This window comes from Tetrao urogallus (assembly GCF_951394365.1).
Source record: "Tetrao urogallus genome assembly, chromosome: 1".
In the NCBI taxonomy this organism is placed as follows: Eukaryota; Metazoa; Chordata; class Aves; order Galliformes; family Phasianidae; genus Tetrao; species Tetrao urogallus.
This window is the reverse complement of record NC_136813.1, coordinates 179538597-179564195: the sequence shown is the minus strand read 5'-3', so window position 1 is coordinate 179564195 and position 25599 is coordinate 179538597. Positions and strand designations below refer to the sequence as shown.

Sequence of the window (25599 nt, the reverse complement as noted above, 5' to 3'; positions counted from 1 at the left end):
CATGCCTTCAATGAGTAGACAGAAGGCCTTCAGAAGCCATCATCTATAGCACTGCAAGCAAGAACTGAGATACTCATCCCCCCACTTTTTCTGGGGGGTGGTTTGAACTATTCCATAAATAAAAACCTCAGCATTTCAGAGAACAGTGGCTACATTAGTTGACCTTTAAAAAACCTACAGAAACAATTAGTGAGAATGATTTAACTTGTCTGGCTATATAAACTCCTCAGTATATCACCTGCTACCATGACAATTAGAAGGATAATTCTCATTAAGTGCTGACTTCTATTAAAAAAGAAACAAACAAACAAAAAATCCAACAGAACATATCCTTGAATATCAGAGCTACTTTGACTGAAGTATTACAAAAAAACTGAGTACTTCTGAAGTGCTTCTCCAAAGTTGCCTAGGCAAAAAATTAATTGCGGCTTTAAGGGAGCAAAATGCTATTTTCCATCACATTATTAAATCATGTCTGTATTGCCAACATTTTCTGTGGTTTAAAAAGAAAAAAAGAAATGAAAAGCTGACATGTGATGAACCTCAGTTTACCCAAACAGAAGACACTAACTGATGCTCCATATTCCACAAAGACCAGGAACTTAAAATTATCCAAGTTCTACCTATACATTCTATTATCTAACTGATAATTTGTTTTCTAAAATTATGGCACAATATACATTCCAAGACAGCTACACTGGCTTTGTTCTAAAAGCTAAACCAACCATACCAGCATTCAGTTTTATCTGCTTATAAACAGTGTGGATCAGTGTGAATTTCAACCAAGCTAGATCTAGGTTCTAATAAGAATAAAATCCTTCATTTTATTCAGAGGCAAACTTAATAATAGTAGATTTTTATATTCTTTTTTAATCCCACATGTCCCAAATTTAACACTTCCAAAAAAAAAAAAAAAAAAAAATCCTGCATGAGTAAGCTCTTGTGAGAAGATGTGAATCCAAAAAACTACAACTGGTATATTTTTCTTTTTTTTTTGTAACACTTCCTCCCTTCTCTGACTAGCAAATAGTCTGCAGATTCTGAACATTAGCAGGAGGAGAAAGTGGGATCTCTAAGATTTATGGCATAATATGATTTATCTGATTATTTATCTTCCAATAATGCATTCTTAAATGAATTTAAAATATCATTCATTTATTTAAAAAAAGAAAAAGAGAAATAATGACCCCAGCACGTGAACAATCTTGAAATTACTCATGTTCTTATCTGAAATGATCATTTAAAAAAAGATTGCAGTGAAAAGGTTTCTTTACAGCACGGTTTTACTTGTAAAACTAAAACCTCAAGTACCACATATTTAGCATTTAAGGGCTCATCCATTAGAAGGCCAGACTCAGTGATGTAGTACTTCATAACAAAGAGAAAACATGACCGAGGACACAGAGCAAGAGATTAAAGCAGCTTTCAAAGGGTAGTTGCTCAGCCAGGGATTGCCAGTAAGAATATAAGCAGGTGCATTTGTACATTTACTGTTCCTCATCTTTCATGAAATGCGGCAAAGGAAAAGGACTTACACGACATTGGAGTACACTTGGAGGTCTGCAGAAAAATTCTGCACAGAGCAGGGAGTCAGAAATATGTGCAGATGAATATACGTGCAGGAGTCATTACAGAACAGAAGCATACGCGGTCTGTACCGCAAAGATGACAGATTTAACACAAACAAGGCAAAATAAAGAGCAACTGGTGAAGCAAGACTGCGTATCCTGCAGGTACTGAAGAGGATTTTAGGAGGGATGTGAAGGTGTGCCGTGGGTGCTTGACAGACAAAGACTAAAACAGAACGCAAGAAATAGACAGCATCACTGGAGTGAAAAGGGCAAATATCTGCCGTGGTACTGTACAGTAAGAAGCCCACTACATTCTTAAAAATGATCTCATCACAGTGAGTCATTAGTTCAATTGCATTTCACACCATTCAGCCTAAGGCAAGCAGAACTGTACAGGACTCTACAGATGCTAATTCCAGCAAATGCATTGTGGCAATTTGAGCAATAAACACCAGTTTGCACCTATTCACCATCCCTGGGGTATTAGCTGATATCTGACCACGTTTTCTTCTAACTTGCAAATGTAGTTCTGCTCAGTTTTAAACTATGAAATGAGGTCAGCCCCACTAAAAATACAAAAAGCCGAAGAGAATGCCAGTAGCTATTACAGTGCCCAAGAGCCATACCTGAACAAACCAGCACAGCACAAGCAGTGAGACAGAGATGTAAATAGATCTCAAATACCTCGTTTCGAGACAGCTACAATTTTTACAGGTCATAACACACTGCTACCTGGTCAGAAGTTCTGTTTGCTTCATTAGTACCAGGGGAATAAGAACTGCTACAGTGACTTCTAAATATATTAGATCAGAAATGTATACCTCCGGATACATATTAAATCAATACAGTTCTCTTCCTTCATTGTTATCTAAATCCAAACACACACACACACTATACATCATTATTATATTCTGCACACACCGAAAGTAGAGTTCAATACTAGCATCTATTTCATATTTACATGGAAGTGTTTTTCATAAGTGCATCTCTGATCTAAACAGACACTATGCTCCACCATGCACATACTTCAACACCTTCTCTTATTGTTGGTTTTTTTTTCCAATAGGATATACGGTTTACCTAGGCTTTAGAAGGAATTTTTTTCTGCTCTATTAACCACTATATACATTGTACTGCAATGCACATGATAGCTCTTTCTCAGCATTGGTGTATGTGCCAGTATCAGCATTCCTTGATATCTGAGTGTTGTAGACATGTTTGTTTCCTCTGAAGAACAGTGTTTTAGTCACCAATTGTTGTTTAAATCTTTTAAAAAAGAAGAAACTGCAGCATTCCCTTAGCAAATTTCCAGGGTAGTATTGAAAGATACAGAATAGACCAACTTACCCTTCCCTTCCCCACCGTTCAAACAAAACACCTCAAATGTACAGCACAGGACAATCTGCTTCAGACTTAGGACCTTCCAGCTTCACAAAAGCCAAACCCCCCTCCCACTTCACACATCCTGCTGCAATATCACTGAATTCATTTGTCTTACACTAAAGGCAGAGAAGAACTTGACTGTGTAATTACCTTGCCCCAACTCACAGAACAATCTCACAGTTCAACAGAAAATTAAATATGGGCGTTGCTTTTTGTTTTGCTGGGGGGTTATGTGGAACAAAATGCAACAAAGAGACGTCATAAGTGACTGATAGGAAAATTCGAATCGACTCATACCCAGTGGCTGTTAATGAAGGATGCAAAGTACATTGAGAATACAGGTCAACAGCAAAAGGGCAGGAGGCAGAAGAACACCGTGAGGAGACTGCGGTCATCGCGACTGCAGAATGGGGGAGGGCAACCAGCACTTGTCACAAGGAGCATGCTAACCTTGTTCCTCATATTGTAACAGAAACACACAACAGCTGGTCTTTGAATCATCAAGTGTGATGAGCGCTTTTCACAAAACCGCTAGGAGCAGCAGGGAGAGCCACATGACTAGCAGCTCCAAAGGCTCTGATTTAACGAGCTGTATGCAGAATAACAGCCAAACCCAGCGTTATCCCATTAGCTCTTGGACTAGAGATACACCATACATTCTGCTGAGTACAGTGTGCTTACAGAGCACAAGCAGTGTAGCACAAGTAATCTAAGAATGGAGCTGAAACTAAAACATTAGATGTCTGTTCCCAGTGATAAATCTTAAAAAATTCAACTGAATTTTCCTTCGAATTGGCATTGGTCAGATAACTTCAGTTTGTCTTGATGCTTCAGAAGCATCACAACCACAATGTGCTTTCAATTATTTCGTCTTTATCTTAATTTCTTATTGTAGAGTATTAAATTGAAGCACAAATGCCATTAGAGACTTCAACATTATTTAAAAGAATGCAACTATTATAAACTGAGTCAGAGGGAAGAAATCTTTTCTATTGCATTTATTTGGGCCCCTCACTACAAGAAAGATATTGAGGCCCTGGAATGTGTCCAGAGAAGGGCAACAAAACTGGTGAGGGGTCTGGAGCACAAGTCTTATGAGGAGCGGCTGAGGGAGCTGGGGCTGTTCAGTATGCAGAAGAGGAGGCTCAGGGGAATCCTCACTGCACTGTACAACCTCCTGAAGGTAAGGAGGGGTTTGGCCTCTTCTCCCAGGCAACAAACAGGACCCAGGGAAATGGCCGCAAGTTGTATTAGAGGAGTTTAGGTTGGACATAAGGAAGAATTTTTTCTCTCAGAGAGTGGTCAGGCACTGGAATGGCTGCCCAGGGAGGTGGTGGAGTCGCCGTCCCTGGCAGTGTTCAAGAGGCGCCTGGATGAGAAGCCGCAAGATGTGGTTTAGTGCTTGTGGTAGCAATGGTATGGAAGGACGATGGGACTAGATGGTCTTGCAGGTCCTTTCCAATCTTGTGATCCCATGATTCTATTTTATGCATTTGACATCAGCTGTTTTCTTTGCAAGGAAATTCTCATGGACTGAGAAGAAAATGAAAACAGAAACACAAGATTTCCAGTGAAAGCTCTGCAGAAGGCATACAACCTGAAATTACCACCAAGGCTTATGTTGACAGTGTGGCTACCTGTGCTCAGTCTGGTATCTGCGGACACTCAGTAGTCAGCAGCAGGCAGTGAACAGCAGGCACACTGCTGTTGGCAAACAGTGTGCCCGTATTTCCTGCTCAGGCTGAGCTTTGGAAATTTTGGAGCTTTGGAAATAGAAACTTTTGGTTTCTGTTATCTTGTTATGATCTCTAACTTCCTCCCCTGTCCTGCAACAGTTTAACTTGATACTAGGTCTGATAAACAAATCAATGTCACTGCTGAAACAACATTAATGCCAGTAAATCTGTCACTCTGGCTGTCAGACTGTTATTAACAGCAATATTAACGCAGCTTTTACTGCAACTGTATTAGGATCTCTCACAATCTGTTGTGAGATTCCCTTCAAATTAAACTCCATTAGGAATAGGGAAAAAGCACAATAACTGCTGACAACCTACTGCTACTTCATACCGTGGTTTTCCTCCAAACCTCATTTCAAAATATTTTTCATTAATCCCTGTCACAGATAACCAGAGTAAGAAGCAGAGGAAACAGAAAAAAAAGACAGCTTCCCCCATGAGTAAATAATTCCAAATATCAGTGATAGCTTGTGCACGGGGTTGTGTTTAACACTGTGCTGATTGTATGAATAAAAAAGGGGAAAGAAACTTTATTTGCAATGTATGCATCCTCACAAAATAAAGAGTGAATGCAAGCACTGCTGCTGTAAACTCCTTAACAGTAAGGGGAAGGACATCCTATTCCTCTTGGCCAGCTGATAGCCAGAAAGGAAACCTATCAGTGAATAACAAAACAAGTGAAAAGAATACATGGGCAAGAAGGAAATGTTAACAATAGGTATGTGGTTCAAGGACTCAACACCTAACCCCAGAACAAAACTCATAGTAAGTTGATTTCTGTGTTTTGTCAAAATACCACATACCTGCACGCACATGCAATGAGCCATAGCTAAATTAAGATGATTTAGCATGTGTATTTGTTGCTACTGCAATGGGTAAGTAAAGTATTTCATGAGAGGCCTTTTCCAGATACAACAGATTTTCCAAGAGTATCTTTGCACGTAACAGGAGGGCATAAGTTGAATTATAAATTCACCTTCTCAACATGCAAATGTGAAATCACAAGAAAGCTCCAAACAGAGTGAATCATCTGATTTCCTATGCTGAAACTGGAACAAACATTTACATTTAATAATTTTGAACACATGCATTTTTGTGCCCATAAACATAGAACAGAGCCATACAGCTCAATACCCGTCTTGCAAAGTATGGATGCACCATGAAAAAAAAAATTAAAAAACCAAAACAAACAAACAAACAAACAAACCACCAACCATGAAGAGCCATTAAAGCCACCTTTAAAAAGATGAATGCATTCGTAGGATTCCAGCAAGTCCTGCCTCAGCTGTACAGCTTGCAATGAAGAATTCTGTAAGCAGTTTAAATAACACACAATGGAAGTGGGAAACTTGATTCAGTTACTGAGACTTTGCTATGTCATAACTGCATTTCATGCTAGAATCTGAAGCTTCTAGTACACGTTTAGTTTGCAAGCTGAGTCAGGGAAAAACTGGGCAAAAACCCTTTGGAAAAGTCTGCAGCCTGCCACAGAAACTGTATGTTCTCAAAATACTAGTTTGTTCCTTCTTTTAACAAGGTTAGGTCTTCATATCTTTCCCAGAAGTGACATGAATAGATAAGAGAACAGGCTGCCCTTCAGCTGAAGTGGGGCTACCTTGAAGATGGACAAGTAACCAGACTGACTGCCTCTGGGCAGTGGAAGGTTGCATCTGAATGGTAAATAAAAAGATTGGACTTCTCGAACTGTAACAGAGAATTGCTCACAAAGTACCTGACAGAACTAATATTTCAAAATTACATGTGTGAGGCAAGAAACAAGATACAACTACTCTTGCAAAAATTGCCTATTTGTAAAGCTGCTGCTTATGTTCAGGAATTAAATCTTACTCTCTCTGCTCATTACTTTGTATTGCATATAGCAAGATCTTCACTGATCCATAAGGCAAGGCAGGGATGACTACTGGCTCCCATCCAAGACCTGAACAAAAACTGGACTTCAGTCTTCTTTCATAGCTGCATTGTTAAGTTTCAGGAGCTTTTAAACCTGAACTGACTCAATGCATTAGATGCTAATAGGTTAACACTGGTTATAATGTTTAAGATTTGAATAACCGTATTTACTTGAGGAATTACTACAGAACCGTGTACACATTCCATTTTTCAATTATTTCATACTTCTGAATTTCCAAGCCTCATTTTCCAGTCCTCAGCCATTTCATTCTCTACTAATCAAAGAGTCCTTCTGCGACCCTTTATTTTCTCCCCATGAATGCACCTCTACAGTCTTAATCATCAAGGAAAAAAGAGCCCTTTTAGTCTCCTACTGTGACACGTATAATTGCATTTATTCACAAGTCTCCACAGAACTATGTATTTATCTATATAGTGCAATTCCCTACAGCAACTGCTGTAGTACAGATTTGCCTGCTACAGCTGCATGAATGCTAGGACTGAAATAACATTGGTATAGTACTGTATTTTCATATTTGTAAAAACAAATCACAGGAGGGTGTTTTGTAGTGTTTTTTTGTTGTTGTTGTTTGTTTGAGTTTGTTTTGTTTGTAAGAAAAAATGCGCATATGTGCTGAATAAATAAGATGCTCACGTCTGCTTCTCCTCCAGCAAAGGGCCTTACTCTGAAGTTCATACCTGTAGAAAACTATCACTTACTTTTATCTTTGTTCCTCTTCTCCACCTGCTCTAATACCAAAATTATCTGCCACAAAGGTACAACAACTGTGAGGTAAGACAAAGTGATTTACGGTACCTTTCCCTTAATTAAGTATTTAAATGTCTCAACTGTAGATGATACAAGGAAAATAAACCTATAATACATCTATACAATTTCTTAAACCGACTATGCAATCAAAAACCACAAGTTTCTTTCACAAAATGTTTTCTTTACAAAAGCTGACTATCACCCTTTCAGCTTCATAGTCTTGAAGTTTTCTTTTATGATTTTGAATTTGAAGGTGCAGAGAATTTTCTTTATGTATTTTCTTTCTAAGGGAGTTTGGCTGAGGGCAGCAGGGAGGATGTGTGCTATTGTTTTACCATCACAGCGTTGTGTCTAACTGACTTTAATTTCAGCAGAAACACCATTTCCCTTTCTGAATGCTGTACTTTGTCTTTCCCATTCTGTAAGAAGTTCCAAATGAATGGTTCCAGGAAGCAAGCACATTTGTCTAACAACCTTCGTTCTTACTGTTGGAATACAAAATACCTTTAGTTTATGCAAGAACATTGTACTGCATTACTCGTCCTCTCTCTAAAACTAAAGCAAGAGTATTTATTGAAAAGTTCTAATCATTGTGAACATCCTGGAAACCTGAATGCTGGTAAGATTATTCTGTGGTAAGTATCTTTCTAGCTCCTGTTCATTTAAATACATTTGTTTTGACAAATACATTGATTTGACCAGATCATCTGCATTACAAATTAAACTCTTCAGAAATGAAGCATTAAACACTGGGTCTAGGCTCAGTTAGTCCTATGTGGCTACTATATGACTACTTAACTTCTGCCAATGACTGGCTTCCAAATCAAATAAATGTTTTCCTTATTGATTATAATAATTCCTCTGCTAGAAATTAGTGATGTTTTATTACAGATCATAGGAGACAAAGTCTAGACTCTCAACATCACAGTTTCTCAGAAGCATCTCAGAAATGAACAGCGATGCTTCCATTTTCCTGGTTTAACTCAGCGGATTGTGAAAGTAACTCCTCTTGGGTTCTTTTCATCACTCTCTGTAGCCTACAAACATTTATAGAATCTAATTCTGATATCTCCGATGAAAATTTCCAACTATCTCCAGCTAACGGCTACCACCATTACTGGATCTTTCCAGACAAACCAAATGCTCACTTCTTTTCCTCACTTTTTTCAAGTTACCTGTCCATCTCACCCATTTCTATCCTCTCTATTGTATATTCTATTTCTGAATCCAACTGTTCAAAAAGAACAATCTTGGATGCAATGTTGAAGTGCTATTTCTGAAACAAGCACAACACCAGGTTACGCAGTAATAAATTCTTCAGCCTCAGAAGAAAGAAAAGAATAAATATTATGAAGCACTTCTCAGTGTTATTTCCTTGACCACTAAACAACAGATTTCACCATTGCCATATATAAACAAAAAGAAGCACACATCCTGCCTGCTATCCTGAGTCAAACTCCCCATAGAGAAAAATCTGCATGTAACACTCCTCCACACCTTCCCAAGGGGAAGCAAATACCTTTTGAACCTGAACCACTCAGTCTGACCAATCCATAGATCATTACTCTGGTTTTAGCCTGAAGCACACCATGAATTTCCAAGCACCTAAACACTTTGGAAAGGAGGAAGAAAACAGTTATAAATTCAGATTCCTACCAGGGCTTCAGACAGTGAAGATTGTATGCAAACCTGCCTGAAACTTAGAAGTGTCATTTCCTTGCAGAGCAGGAGACTTTGTCTGTGCTCTTTTGGATGCACCTTTCTAGCTGCAAACAGTGTCAAACTGCACGACTGAATTTTCTCGTACTCCTTGCGAGTGTCACTGACGTGTTTGTGTATCATCAGTATTCTGAGACCTAGCTCTGAACCATTTGCTTGAACTCTTGTAACTATCAAAATATACCGAGAATACGCCAACACGACATTTGGAGATGACATCTGTCTACTCTGCCAACATCCCCACCTTCACTTATTAGTTTAAATCATGTAAACTGACTTGCCTTTCTCTTTGAGAACATGCACAGACATCTGCACATAACAAAGAAAGAAAAAGGCAAAGGGTACAAGGAATTATTTTCAAGCTCCTGTCATCTCATTACTCTCTCCTATATATTGATAATTTACAAGATACAAAAAGAATCTTTCAGAGATTCGGTTAACTTATTTATGCCTTACCTTCACTCAGCTAAAAATCACTCTGAATTCTCCTCATCTTTGACATGTAATTGTGTCTCTTTTCATTTTTTTTTGTTCATACAGACATTCAAAGTCAGTATACAAAATATTATTGGATTCAAAAGGTAAGCAAAGTTTGCAGAATTTATTTGGTTCTTGATCATTTTCGTATGTCTCCTGGAAAACAAACCCACAGCTTCCATTTCTAAACTCAGATGACCTAAGATCTGCACTAGATAGCACAATCACAATTGTTTTGAAGTAATTTCAAATATATACATATGTATCTCTGAAGTTTTATTTATCCTGAACTTGGTTAAACACAGGCATTCACAGCTACTAGATTACCTGTTACTAGTTCTTCCAAATCCTTTCACAAATCCACCCTCATGATACACCCTAGCCGACAAACACTAAAATATTTACAGCTCAGACACATGAAATGAACAAGGTGTAAAGCAAAAACAAGTTGGTCCTCACTAGCCAGGAAACTGTGCTTCTGGTGAGGAATGTGCACTCCTTAACAGCAGAAGAGAAACAGGTTTGGTATAACTCCTGTCTGTTCATCAGGTCACTTTGAGAAAAGAAGACGGCAACAGGGAATTTTGTAATTAGAGAAACAATATTAGCCTAGATTTCAGATTTGAGATTCATCCACACTTACACTCATTAATCACATAAAAAGAAATTTTAGAAGCCACTAATGAGACCTGGCCTTTACATTTAAGTCCGTTAATGAAAAATGGTAAAATAACCAAGACCTTCTCCCACAACTCCCCTCTTCCATCACTCCTATCCTTCACCTCAAACCAGCTCCTTTTTCAAAATTCCCAAACTTGAGTTTCTATCTCTCACTTTACCCACACGGGACCACAAAACCTCTGGCTCACAGAGTCACAAACCACCTGATACATAACCAAAGCACACAGAAAACACTGTAGTTGCAGTATTTTTAAGAAATAAAAAAATACGGCTTAATCTCAAATGCAAAACTGAACGTGCTACTAGGGCAAATGCAATCACTGCCTTATCTGCATGATCAAATGGAAGACTTTCAATGCACATTAACGTCTCAGCTGCCTATCAGCTTATCTGGTGCAGCCACTATGCTATTCTGACAATAAGGTCTCTCCAAACAGAACATACTCTTTGGCAGGACATTAGATCCCCTTCTCTCTTCCTAAGTTCTTATCTACTCTCACTTCTTTGAGCCTTTTGAAATGTGAAAAGCAAGTAAATCACAAGCTGCCAGGAGCCAGGTTTTACTTTATACCTGCTGAAGCAGAGTACAGTGCAATACAGCCCTGCAACCAAAACTTCTATGATCTAATATGAGTATGGCAATAATAAACACAATAGATATTAATAAGGAAATAGCAGCAATCAGGTACAGACTAAAGATGACAGAAAGGTTGAAAACACAGAGCCTTCCAGAGATGCAAGGAACAATAGGTGTGGATATTTGTCAGTAAGCAAAAGAAGAAAAAGGGCAATAAACAGCCTTTGATGAGTCTTTCCAGTGGGACACCAATAGCACCAGTAGCACCAATAGCACGCCGCTCAGGAATACCTGAACACCTCAAGATAGACAGGGGAGTACTAAATCCATTTCTAAACACCCAATATATAATCCTCTGACAAGTTCAATACAATTGAAACTAAAACTACCAAATGCCTAATAATCTGACAAAATAAATAACTGTTCATAGACGTTTCAGGGAAACTACACATGAAGAAAATCCACTGTTACAACTGTATCGGATTTCATTTTGAAGAACTGTATATATAAAGAAAATTAAGCATCAAGAAATCAGAACAGTGGTGGCTTTGGGAAAAAGTGACACAGCAATGAAACCACAATGAAATAACACTAACAGAAATCAAACTTTTAAAAAGTTGAGGATGTTTTGGACTCAATGATCTCTTGAGGTCTCTTCCAACCCCTGCAATTCTGTGACTCTGTGAAGTGCAAATTCAAGTTCTGCTTAAGGCTTATGTTGAAAAATAGAATTCCAATAGAATTTTCTGTTATCAGTTCAGACTTCATCTTTTCTCTCACGTGACTGCAATTATTTAGTGGCTTCTCTAGAAAACGATGAGAAAACAGAATGCACACAAGAGATTAAGTAAAACACAGCAACTATTCAGATAAAATGATCTGTCTAACAAGGTTTCCATGCTAGGAATCATAACCACAGCAAAACACAAATCGACAGTAAAAGCTGCACATTATGTCTCCTTTGTTCAGAGATGATAAAGATGCTATTAGCCTCTTATTAATGAAACATCATACTATTTTGCATGTCATTTTGTTAAATGTATATTAATTCAAAATCTTAAAGCAAAAAGGTCACATTAGTGAACCAGTTTCATACGAGCAAGATTTTTCTTCCTTCAACAGCTAACAAGAAAAAATAAGATGAATATCCACAGAAGCTCCTTAACTCTGCACAAAAGGCATAAAATAAGATGTCACAGAACAAGGCAGTTATGTTCATAATTGAAACAGAGAAGGGAATAAATGAGTGGTATAACAACTACAGAGGAGAACAAGTACTGCCTTCTATATTCATTACACAGTATCTGGTTGTACAACACAGCTCATGAAATCTGATTCAGCAGAAGCGTGAGTAGCTCCTCCTTTAATTTAAAATAAATCAAGTACTGACTTTGGCAAACACAAAGCCAAGAACAGTACTAAGAAAATGATAAGATCTTCTTAGAAAACAAGAGGATGTTTTGCTAACACTCTCTATCCACAGCTATTCATGACACTCCTTTCTGTGGAAGAACAGATCACTTAATAAAACCAGAATCACAGTAAATTGAAGCACAACAGGTATCTTTTTTTCTTTTTCCTTCTCAACATATAAAATAGCAACTTCAATTGCACATGATGTATGACTAAATCGAGTGTTTCTATCAACGCTACAGAATTAAAAATACAGAACAATTATTTTTCAGTACCTGACCATGACAATATGACTAATATCCGTAAGAAACACAGTATCTACTGCCTATATGCGCAATGTACACACACCCACAGAGCAATTATATACTAGATACTATGCATATAGTCTAAGCATATATGTACGCGTAGCACACTTGCACATCATATAGTGTATACTACCTTGGGAGCAATCTTGGACGACTTAAAGGTCAACCAGGGGATCAGGACCAGTCAGCATGGGCTTACAAATGATAGATCCTGTTCAATAAGCCTGATTTCATTCTATGACAAGGTGACACGCTTATGGATGAAGGTAAGGCTGTCAATGTGGTCTACTCGGACTTCAGTAAAGCCTTTGACACCGTCCCCCATAGCATTCTCGTGGAGAAGCTGGCTGCCCATGATTCAGATGGGCGTACGCTCTGCTGGGTGAAACACTGGTTGGACTGCCAGGCCCAAAGAGTTGTGGTGTGGTCAATGGAGGTAAACCCAGTTGGCTACCAGTCACAAATGGTGTCCCCCAGGGCTAGATACTTAGGCTGCTTCTATTTAACATCTTTATTAACGATCTTGATGAGGAGATTGAGTGCACCCTCACTAAGTTTGCAGATGACACCAAGTTGGGAGGGAGTGCTGACCTGCCTGAGGAGAGAAAGGCACTACAAAGGGATTTGGATACTCTGGATCAATGGGCCAAGGTTAACTGTATGAGTTTCAGTAGTCAGGCAGTAGCAGGGCCAAGTGTCAGGTCCTGCATTTTGGTCATGACAACCCCAGGCAACCCTACAGGCTTGGGGAGGAGTGACTGCCTGATGGAAATGGACCTTGGTGTACTGATGGACAGTCAGCTGAATATGAGCCAGCAGTGTGCTCAGGTGGCCAAGAAGGCCAATGGCATCCTGGCTTGTATCAGGAATGGTGTGGTGAGCAGGACTAGGGAAGTCATCCTGCCCCTTCACCATCGGCATTGGTGAAGCCTCACCTCGAGTACTGTGTTCAGTTTTGGGCACTTCAGTACAAAAAAGACAGTGAAGTGCTGGAGCAGGTCCAAAGAAGGGCAACAAGGCTTGTGAAGGGCTAGGAGAATGTGCCCCATAAGGAGTGACTGAAGGAACTGGGGCTGTTTAGTCTGGGGAGAAGGAGGCTGAGGGGAGACTCTATTGCTCTCTTCAACTACCTGAAAGGTGCTTACAATGAGAGCAGGGATGGTCTCCTCTCACTGGTGACAGGATGAGGGAAATGGCCTCAAGTTACACCAGGGTAAGTTTAAGATGGATGTCAGGAAGAACTTTACAGGAGTTGTTAAGCACTGGAATAGGCTCCCTGGGGAGGTGGTTGAGTCACCATCCCTGAATGTGTTTAAAATCCATTTGATGTGGTGCTCAGGAACATGACTTAGCAGAGGGCTGTTAGTTAGGGTAGTATGGTTAGGTTGTGGTTGGACTCGATGATCTTTAATGTCTTTTCCAACCTGAATGATTCTATGATTCTATACACATACACAATATATGTTCTTAGACTGCATATTCAGTATCTAGTATCTAACTAACCAGTGATTAGATGCACTATTAACCCTACAGATAATCACAATGTAACTAAAGCATAGGCCATCATTTTATATATTTTAACCAGAGATGCTGAAAAAAAGCAGTTCAGACAATGTACTCCATACATATTTGTGACACTGGCTCTTTCTACTCATGTGTATACTCATCTGCTCATTTGTGACAAAATCAGTTGTTTTTAAAATTCTTCATTAAGTCCAATTTTCTATAAAAGTCTCCTTTTGCCAAAAGTGAGTATTCGGTTTCCAAACAGTTGAGGACTATTTTTTAAAACTACAAATATTAAGACTTTTGTATTACTTTTATGTCTCCTTGACCTACCTACTAGATGACTTTTTTTGACCTGGAATACTACAAATAAGACTTTGTACAGATGCTTCTTGAAAAATCATCCATCCAAAGCCTCATGCAAAAAAAAAAAACCAAAGGAAAAAAAAAAAACCCTCAGGGATAAGATAAGATATTAAAAACCAGGGCTGATACGCAACTGAAGGACATGGAGCTTACACTGAATTACAGCAAGGCACAATAGATTTGAGCCCAACCTATTTCAGCAAAGGTCTGGCAGTGTCACTGCTAACATCATCAGGGACAGAAGAAAATCATGTTTTATTAAGATTCTTGCACTTACTGTGGATGCAAATGTACCACGTAAAACAGTAACATTCAAAATAATGCAGATGACTCTGAGTCAGTAATACAGTTCAGTCATTCTCAGCAGGACTAATTACCCCAGGCAAAGCATCATGCTAACATGGTGTAATTTCTATTAATCAAATTACCCCTACAGTTACCCCTACAGAAAAGTGCCCTGTGCTTCACAGACAGATGCTACACTATTTAGAGAACACTAGGTCTTACACAAGACAGTAAATTATAATGCATCTAAATCAGTAAGAAAAAGTGCCGTGAAAGCAACTTTTCCTCCAGATTGATGCATTGATTCCTATGAGAAACTGTGCACAGTAATATTATTATCAACAAATCCGTCTGCTCTGCGTACTGCAGTGAAAGAGCTCAGTGGCGTGGCAGTAATCAAGTCCTTCCTCAATTTCATCATAGCTTGGTTCAACACAAGATCTGGCTCTGAAGCCACATACTCCAAATGTTTGTGCATAGTAGGGAGAAAAAAGTTCATTTCTGAATATATATGAAAAGAAGAAGGCAGTGAAATATAGCATCTATTGGCAGGCATGCAGATAGCTTACAACTGCAATTCAGTAATACTTGTGTACAGATATATACACACTTAATGTAACTTCAAAAACTGTAGCAGTCAAAACAAATCATTTTTGTACAACAGTACTTAAACCAAAGGACAAATACCCAGTCAGTCAATCTGCAGTCACTTCAGAATGAGTCTCCTACACTATTGTGAGATTATTTACTGTTTTAATATTCAATTAATAAAGCACACAGTGGAGACAATATGCAAAATTAATTATAGCTTGCAATAGATACAGATGAGATAATTGGTATAAAACAAACAAGTGTGAGCACTTCCTACTAAAATCAGTTATTTAAGTTTTCAATAAATTAGAGCTGTGGTTTCCTGAACGCTGACCAGTTGTACTTAGTTCTTTGATAAACACTAAACCACATTAATCATCATTCTCACAGATTAAAAACTTGTAAGTTAATGTCTTTCTTAAGAACAGATGAGTGTCTGAGAAATAGACAACCTGCCTTCTGCCCTGGCAAGGGAAAAAAAATTAAATACATGACATTCACATTCACACAGTCAGTGCCACCATCCCTCTCACGCTCACCGCGCTCTCCTAGGGAATTCTGGCATAACAGGTCAATTCTTGCAGCATTCCAGTGACAGGATGAGCTGTGTGAAGTACACTGGAATGCCAGTTACACAGCGAGTAACCAGGACAGGAGTAATTGCGCCAGAGGGGTGAGCTGAGCTGCAGGTCTTGGAGATTAATCTCTATTTCATCTGAGGGACTGATGAGGAGAGGCTGAACCAAAGTGACGGCATCCATTTTCCAATTAAACCCAGCTTCAGATTCCAGGAGGTACTTGAACAGTGCCCAACAAACCAACTTGTGGAAGGCAAATTAACAACAAACATTTTCTATTACATTTGTTATTAACAAAGCTGATAGAGGGGAGATGTGCATCCCTGAGACAGCAGCACATCAGCTTCTTTCAGCTTCAGGGCAAAGCACCTCTGTCTAAAGGCTTCCAGATACATGCCTGTCTAAACTGCTTTTAAAAACTCCACATATCAATTTCACAGCTGCCCTGAAATTATCATTATGGGCAGAAATGTCTTGTAGCATTTTAGATAAAAACATTCTTTCCTTCATTTTAGGCCCATTACATACTGCTTTGTTCACAGGAGATACAGGAAGCTGTTTACTCCCTTCACATCTGAAGAATGTTACGGTGCCTCCCAGAACCCTCTTCTCTAAACCAAAGAGCCACACACTTTCAGTTCTTCCGCCCACTGCCCGTCTGCAAGACCTTCAGCCTTCATTACTGTAGTACTTCGTGTTTTCTCCAATTAACCTACATCTTCCTCGAATGAGGCACCACAAAAGAGACTTGATGCTCCAGCTGAAACACGAACAAAAGATCTGCTTCAAGTGCCTCGTACACAACACCCTTCTTTCTAAAAATCAGTATGAATTTCATTGCCAGTAATGTCACACTGTTACAAAACAAACGAACAAGTGGCTTGCACTCAATTTCTGAAGAACTCTCAAGCCTTCATTGAAGCACAAGTCTCTACAGAACTAGTACCTACACAGTCATTTCTTGTATTTCTGCCACTAATTACAAGAATTTATAGCTAGGACTTTGCACTTGTCTGGAAGAGAAATGAAAACAGTTCAGCTAAGACATATCTCCAATTCACTAACAACATTCTTCATTCTAATTCTGTTTCCCACCATACTTTCCATTCTTCTTTGCTTGATTAGTACTTGTAAATTGAATAAGGATATACCATATTACATCACTCAAATCATTAATGAAAACACTAGCCAGCTGCAGAACACATTTCAACAGAACCCCACTTGATAGATGGTCACTTGTGCAACAGCGAGCAACAGATAATGACTTTTGAGGAACAGTTTCCTCAGAACATTTGCTTCCACTGTACAACATTTTCATCTGTATTGTACTGCTGATCTTGCTACCATGGCATATTTAAATCAAACTATGTGACAGTCATTGATTTCTCTAATTCAAAGACCTGTTATACTGCCAAGGAAGAAAATGCTGTTGGTTAAACAGGATTCACGTAGCCAACTATTTAAGTACGCCTGGTCATTCCAGGCAGGAGGTACTACTTAATGGCAGCTTTATACTCTAGACTCCTGCAAATAGTTTATTTGTTATCATATGCTAATGGACTTACCAGTGCTGAGTACAGGGGGATGATCACCTTCCTGATCCTGCTTGCTATACCATTTCAGACACAAACCAGGATGCTACTGACCTTCTTGGCCACCTAGGTGCACCGCTGGCTCATGTTTAGCTGAGAGTTGACTAACACCCCCAGATCCATTTCCTCCACACAGTCATTCAGCCACTGCCCCAAGCCTGTAGCACTGCCTCGGGTTGTTGGGGCCATAAGTGCAGAACCTGGCACTTGGCCTTGTTGAACCTCATTCCATAGGCCTCAGGCCAGTGATCCAGCTTATCTAGATCCCTCTGTAGGGCCTCCCTACCATCAGGCAAATCGACACTACCTCCCAACTTGGTGTGATCTGCAGAATCACTGAGGGTACACTCAATCCTGCTGTCCATGTCATCAATAAATATATTAAGACATATCAGCCATATCCAGGCTTTTTCCAGTTTAAGTAGTACCATGACACACTTCTCATTTACCTTTGGTGTTTTTTTTCTAACCTTCACAGCCAAATTGTCATGTTTCTGTGGATGTCACTGGTTCTGGGATGTACTTCAGAAGACAGGTACCATTACCACAGTATGCCAGCTACAAAAAAAGTTCTCCAGACATAGCCAAATGACTCATTTCAAACTGTTACATTCATCTCCTAACCAATTTAAATCTTCTCTATCCACCCTACACTTCCTTAAAAAAAAAATTAAAAAATAGGCTCTATTTCTTTGCATTTTCATCAAGTCTTCTGTTGTTATTAAGACTAAGTGCCAAGCTTTGTTAGAATCTTAAACAGATCATGATATGGATCTGGTGCTTTTTCAATTTTAGCTAGACTTTCATATCTGGTAATATTTTGCCTTCTCTGTACCTTTCTTTGTCTTTAAATTGAGGACAGTGTCCCACTTTCTCTCATCTTTGAAGATATGTGGAAGTATTGTCCTGGAGCCCCTTCTATACTGTAGACACTCCAGAAAATATAACAGAAGATCCTTTCCCCTTTATGTTACAACTGCACAGCTTAGTCACGGACTAAATCTGAGTTTAGAAAAGAGCAAAATAATGGTTGCTGTGAGAGTCTGTCTCCAAGACTTACAAGCTCACAAGGTCATTCAAGCAAATAAATTCAGTTGCTGTAAACTAAGTTATAATACAATTATGCATACAGACTAGGAGTTTATTATAATTAGAAGAAGCCTAGGCATTTGTATGAATAATGACGACATCGGTCACAATTATTTAGCAAACAGAACATATAAATCCTTTATTGTCCAGCTCTGTAAATCACAGATAGAATTAACAACCTGTCCACAGTGAGGGAAGCCATTCACTGCCAACTACAGATATTTAATCTTCAATTTATCAGTGTCTGACAACTGTCAGACAGTGATTTCTGCATATGGAGATAGAAGAGCAGATATTTTAATACCTATAGCATTTCTTTTCTGAAAGAGAACTATCCGAAGCGTACCACGTTCTCTTCACACTGTACTGTTCAAGCTTGCTTAGAAACATTTTCTTCTCACTTTATAAAATACCTGTCTTAAAGTATCACAAACAAGCATAGCCAAGGCACCTATTCCACGACATTAGCCACTGTGTGACTCAGGAACGTGCCTCTTGCTCTACCCATCCAAATGCTGCTCCAGATATACAAATGGATTTGTACACTCAGATATAAAATGCTTGTATAAGATGAAGAAGAATGAACTGGAGAGCCAGCTAATAGATTGTTCATTGAACTGCCACAACTCTGTTTCTGATATGACAGAGAACGCAAAGAAGCGTGTTAGGAGGTGGATGAGCTGCAGAAGAAAGTTTACATACAGGTATTTCAGAAACAAACCATTTAATCTCTAAAAATGACATACAGAACTCAGTTTTTCTTCTTACTGTGTCAAAGTGGGAAGTTAACTGCAAGCAAAGAAAAACCTAACATGGAGGAATTTCAGGTCTGCTTTAGCTTTAAGTAGAGATCTCAGTGAAAATATTACCAGAAGTTTCCAGAGTGAAGTTCCTCATATCACCTACTGTTCTGCAGGCTACTAGCAACTTCAAGTACCCAGCAAGAGAAAAGCTTTCTCAGTAAAAGCTAGAGTTCCCTGCAGTTCCTCTTATTAACCCCCACTGCAATCTAATTCTACAACTCTGTGTTTTCATCCATCTTTTCCCATTACTGCAAAGTAAACTTCAAGACACAGCCAAGTATAAACTATAAGTGAACTAACAAGCTAACAGATTTGTGGAGGAAATACATGTCATATGCATATATTTAAATGGATATTTGTACATGTTCACCTCCCCCCATACATACACAGAGTGTATCTGTATGTAAAGATAAATGTCCAGTTCTGTCAAGAATCCACTGAGAATAATATATAAGCAAATGGTTTAATCAGACTGCAGAAAATGCAAAGCTTTCATTGTAAAATCACGGTGCTGCTGAGTTCACCAAGCAGAAATTGCATTCGCTCCACAAGTACAACAGAAGCGTAAAAAGCAACGGGAAAAACATTTCCCTAAATAGCAACCAAAAGGGAAATTCAGAAACGTTTGGCTGAAAACACAGATTAGTGTTAATGCTGGCCCTGATCCCCAGCTCAAAAGCAAGCCTCCATGACACAGAGCTCCCTAACCAAGACCAGGCTTTAACAGAGCCCACATCTACTACCTGCTTACTATCATCAGATGTTGCAGCAATCCCTAAGACTGCACAAAGCTTTTGTATCTCATGTCCCAACAACTGGAGCCCAGTGCCTGTTCGCTGCACTTCCCACTCTCCCAGTGCCACACAGCACTATCTCACACTACCCTACAACACTCCACGCTCCCACTGCAGCACCCTGAGTGGTGCCTACTCTGGCACTGCACACTTTCCTCCCTGTGAACAGTGCTACCCCACTCCTATGAACCTCCACCAAAAAGGACAGGCAGCTGCACTGGCTTTTCCGAATGGGAGTGTCCCACACATCCAGGTTCTGGGAGGCAGGGAAAACCCAGAGCAGCCAGGATTGGTGGCAGAGAAAAACAAACAAGCAGAGAGCTAAAAGGTGAGGGATGGATGCAGATAAAGAGGTAAGGAGATTGAAATACCAGGAAGAGAGGAAAACAAAAGCTAAGGGGTTTCACCTAGCCATAAACCATCCAGAATTATATTAAGGGCCACGAGCCCTGGCTCCTGCCATGCATAGTAGGATAAAACTCTAAAGCACTTCCTAAGGAGGCACATTTCCCTTTATCTTTAATAACAATTACTCAGACTTACCCAAGCTTCAGAAAAAGACCAAGTATTTGAAAACAAGAAACTCAAAGAACTGTGGCACATCAACAAAAGAATTGGAAGCTTTGCTTTCTTCTAACGAAATTCTAAAACTACAAGAGATCCAAAAAGCAGCACAAACATTTCAGATCTCAACATTAAATCATACTAGGTATTTAAATAGGATCTAGCATTCAGATTAACACCAGAGGACTCACAATTCAGGCAGCTAAAAGCCAGCCATTCTTTATATACCCTCATGATGGGTACAAAAAAATGCAAGACACATTAAAAGAAAAAAACAAAAAACAATAGCTTAAAATATTACATTCAATGCTCTAGGGCTTCAGCCAAACCGATACAATAAATAAATATTTAAACTTTCCATTTGCAACATAGCATCTGCTAATTATAATACTAAATCATTGTCCAATCATTTTCTGATTACACAGAATAAAAAGAGCAGTGGTGACAAATATGCACAATAAACCTCAGAATGATTCTGAGTGTTCAATAGTTCAGCCCTCCCACGACCTATTTTTGGAAGTTGAAATGTGAATACTATTAAACCAAAGGAGAAACAACTGGCAAGATACCATATAGAATGGTGATCTCAAAGACTACTGGGAATTTCCTTCCTGCATCCTGCAGCACAGTGTGGAAGCACCCAAGGTAGCTGAAGAACACAAAGCAGCCTAGCAACGTAATGCAAACGTCATGAGAAATATTTTACCACTCCTTCTACCAGCTAGTAAAATAGAGAGTAAATCAGTCACTTCTGGAGCTGAATGCTTCCAATATCTGAGTTAGCCTAGGTTTCTGTGTATCACGTCACATATGGCTTTCATAAACGTCAAAAGGACAACCATTTGCTTTCAAGTTGCAAAATGTAATTCAAACTATGCCTTATACTGCAGTGCCTTCCTACAGATAAACATAATACCCATCACTCTGAAGATATTTTATACGAGCATAAACTAGTGAGAAGTTAACTAATCTATAAACATCGTCACCCAAAAAAGTAAACTTTTGTAGCAGAATTTTCATGTTATTAAATAATTCTATCTGGAGAAGTCATGGGAAAAAAACAAAGATCCTGAACGAAAGTACTGAAATCAGAACTAAGTGAGTTCTGTTCATATTATTTCCCAATTCAAATCAAGAGGCAGACAGTGAGAACCACACTAACAAGTTATAGAAGTTTCTTCATTTTCTTGCAAAGTCAAACACCAGCGTGAGTCATATGAGCACAAGCTAAAAAAGCCTCTAAAAGCAAAAAAGACTCACCAAGTTCATTGAGACTCTGGGCAGCTTTTGTTATCTCCCTGCTTCCCCCTTGTAGTTGTCCTTGAAGTCTTTTACTGAGATGCAAGATGCGTATTATCCTCCGCAGCAAGTCACAGGCAGCCTATGGAGAAATCACAGCATTAGGGGATATTACCAGCACACTCTGATCTCATAATTTTAGGCTTCTAATATGGAAACATTAACCAAAGGAAACACAAATTTGAATAAAAACAAGGAACTTCAGAATACAAAAAGCCTGTTTTTAAGGACCTTTTTTCATTATCTAATGCAATACAGGCAGATAACATCAAAAGCTGGAAATTACATTTCCTGGGCTAAGATTATGCTGCCATTACTAGCAGCTCCTTCCCCCTCAAAAAAAAAAAGAAAAAAGAGACAAACTCAGAACCCTATGAGAGTGACATGTTCTATTTCCAAGCAGAAGTGAGCTTCGTTTTGCATTATGCAGCTCCCCTCAGTAGTTCTCTCATCTCTAAGCTTTAGTAAAATTAAGAAGTTGCCTTTGTCAATTAAGTATTGATCCAAAGTAAGTAAAACAGCAGAGAACAATAAAAACTTAAGGGCTTAAAGTGTTATTTTACAGATATTGACTCTTATGGTAGGAATAGATAGAAAAATCCATTTTCATCAAAAATTTCATACGGCCATTTACCCACATTTATCAATCTGTCACTTCGTATTATTTGATAGGTTTGCAAAAGCACACCCCATTCTTGGCTAAAAATTAAGATGGATGCAAACACCAATTTTCAGGAAATATATCTGCATTGTATTTTCATTAGCACCAATTCAGAGCAAAGGTATTGCTGATCAAACATATGACTTTCACCATTTTTCACTCAACTAAGACCTTCAAACATGTTTTCCTGCTCTACACAGTAAATGAACGGAGGCAGACAAGCAGTGAGTTACACCATGTGCACGAGTGTTTCAAGCCTTACAGGGAAAGAGGGTTCTGATGATGGTGGGTATGAAGTGATGACAAGCTGCTATATAGGACAGATCCCCGAGATGCTTCTAAGCTATACAACTCAGGTAATACTGACTTGAATAACTGTGTCATTTAAGCATAGCAAAAACAAGCTTCAGAACTGCCTGACATGCCCCAGTGGCAACTAAATGTGCTGGCATCGAAGTCTAGATGGCTTCAGTGCACGTCTTTCCCATAGTCCTTCAGAACTGCACCATAAGAGAAGTCCTAAAGATGCATGCAGGTCTTCATTGAAAGTGACCAGCAATGAGAGAAGCTGTACAATGAGCAGAGAAAATGGACCCACCATATGGATGGGTCAGTGAGGTTAGGAGATGCGTGCTACAGGGGGAGCAATGTTACTTTAAAACATGTCTCCAGCATCTGTAGTCAGACTAAAATGTGGTAAATATGAAGTGTGGGATGAGTAAGACAGTTGTTAGGAGGTATTTTCCCGGCTGCTGAAGAGAAAGCCTCTTGAAAGGCCCTGTCTTATAAACAGAAAAATGAAATCATAAATTACTTAAAATATACACAAAAATATTTAGAATCTGAGATGCGTTAAGCCCTCAAGTTTTGAAAACAATTGTTAAGTACACATAAGTCCCTTCAACCAATGTTTATTGGACTGCACAACCCGCCAAGATCTACTGCACGTCAGCACAAACCAATGGAAATAACAAATTTCGTGTTCAACCCTTATTCAATATCTAGGCACAACAAAGAATATTACAAAGGCCCAGGGAGACAAATCACTGAAAGCACACTGACTCTCACTGCTGTTGGCACAATGCCGTGTATCACTAAGTACAAGTTCCCTAAGCCTTCCAGGATGACTGAGCCACATGATTTCTATTATCTTTAGTGAGAACCAAGTGGGGCTTATCCTGCTTTGGAGAGATTAATGTATCACTTTTAATTAATGCATTCCTTTAATCAGAAAAAGTTTTGATTCACATGTCACTTCCATGTCTCTGAACAAAACTTCTGCAAGATAAATCAAAAATAGCTCTTTATACAGTTCACTGTGCCTTGTCAGATGTGTTTAAAAACATCTGGCTGTGGTGCTCGGGGACATGATTTAGCAGAAGGTTATTAGGGTAGTATGGTTAGGTTGTGGTTGGACTCGATGATCTTTCAGGTCTTTTCCAACCTGAGCAATTCTATGATTACTACTTAGCCTTCAGATTTAATTTTCTCATCCAACTGTGTACCTCTGGCTAACTTTTTCCCTCGGACTTCACTTATCTTCTGAGAATCTCATACTTCACATGCAAAAGACAAAAAAAGCCCTCTTTTTTACTTCATTGTTGTTTGTTATCTTCCATTCCAAGAAACAACAATGTAAAAGGACTGTCAAGCTGGATACAGGATAGGAAATGTTGCATTTAGATTCAAGAGCGAAAAAGAAAAAAAAAAAGGTATCTTCCAAAGACACTGAGGATGCACCCTTAACTTCACAGCCATCACTAATGAGCACACAGTGCTTTTTTCACATGGGTACTGGCATTTCTGTGAATTATTCAACTTAATAAAACTCTCAAATGCTGTAGAAGTATGCAGTATATGAGGACTGTACAATGGAAATTTAACAGAATCTACCAACAGAGCTGTTCACGAATGCTCGATCATCAACCCCTGACCACCTGCACCACAGAAGTCTGAATTAATTCAGGAAACAATCATTCCTGGAGTCAATACAGCATGCTTTTCTAAAGGAAATACTTCTATCCAAACACGAATTCCATGGTTAAAGCAAAACTTAGTTTGGAAAAAGCAGGGAGCAGCCCTGGTTAGTCCCAGGGCTTTTCATTAAGTTCAAAATCAAACAGGATTTTTCTGGAGATTACACGTTAGCTATCTGCTGAAATTTAAATCAGCAATAACAAAGACATTATTGCTGCAATTCAAACAAAAAGCCTCTTTTAATCTTAACTTAATTTTAGGAAATTATTGAGACAATTAGACCACTTGAAACTGCCAGTGCATAGCTCATATATGAAATTGCATAATGCAATGCAGACCATAATGCAAGTGAATGTATATGTAATACAAGCCCAAAGAAAGGTGGGACAGTACACCATTTTAAGGTTACATGGACAATGATGTACTGTAGTACCAGCATGAATTCTGCTACTAGTAAACACTTCAAAGAGAGAATAGTTTTCTATTGCATAAATATTTTTTCTATTTTGTGGATTTTTTTTTTAATAAAAAGCTTTAAAGAAAATCAGATATTGTAGGAATTTCTAAACATGAAGATATCCAAAATTAAGAGGACATGGAGAAGCAGTTGGTTAGACAGAAATGCACAGAAAATAACCCTCTGAAGGACAAACTCTCTGTCTACATATTTCAGCTGTTAACTTATCCGTTTAGCTTGTGATACGGCATGGAAAGACTATGAATGTGCTCAGAAGAGGATAGGATGATTTAAAGCAGGAAGTAAGCTCTGTGAGTTTGCTGCTCCCCTGGGATGCCATGAAGCCATAAGAACAAAGCAAGACATAATGTACATAAGTATACAACAGAGATTTAGAATTCAAAACTAGATTTGTAGTTTGACAATGAATTTATAGAGAAAATGTTTATGAAAAAGCACGACTATATTAAAAACAATTAAGGATGGTGAAAT

General features: G+C 38.8%; 1 protein-coding gene across 1 annotated transcript in view; it reads right to left on the bottom strand.

Annotated features, from left to right (window-relative positions):
* The window catches only part of COG5 (component of oligomeric golgi complex 5), a gene marked incomplete at both ends in the record, with an annotated part of 182010 nt that overhangs the window by 149558 nt on the left and 6853 nt on the right, over window positions 1–25599 (bottom strand). The window contains one exon of the mRNA XM_079542014.1: window positions 21974–22094. Within this exon, the coding sequence (XP_079398140.1) occupies window positions 21974–22094 (121 nt within the window). The remainder of the gene's footprint in view (window positions 1–21973; window positions 22095–25599) is intronic.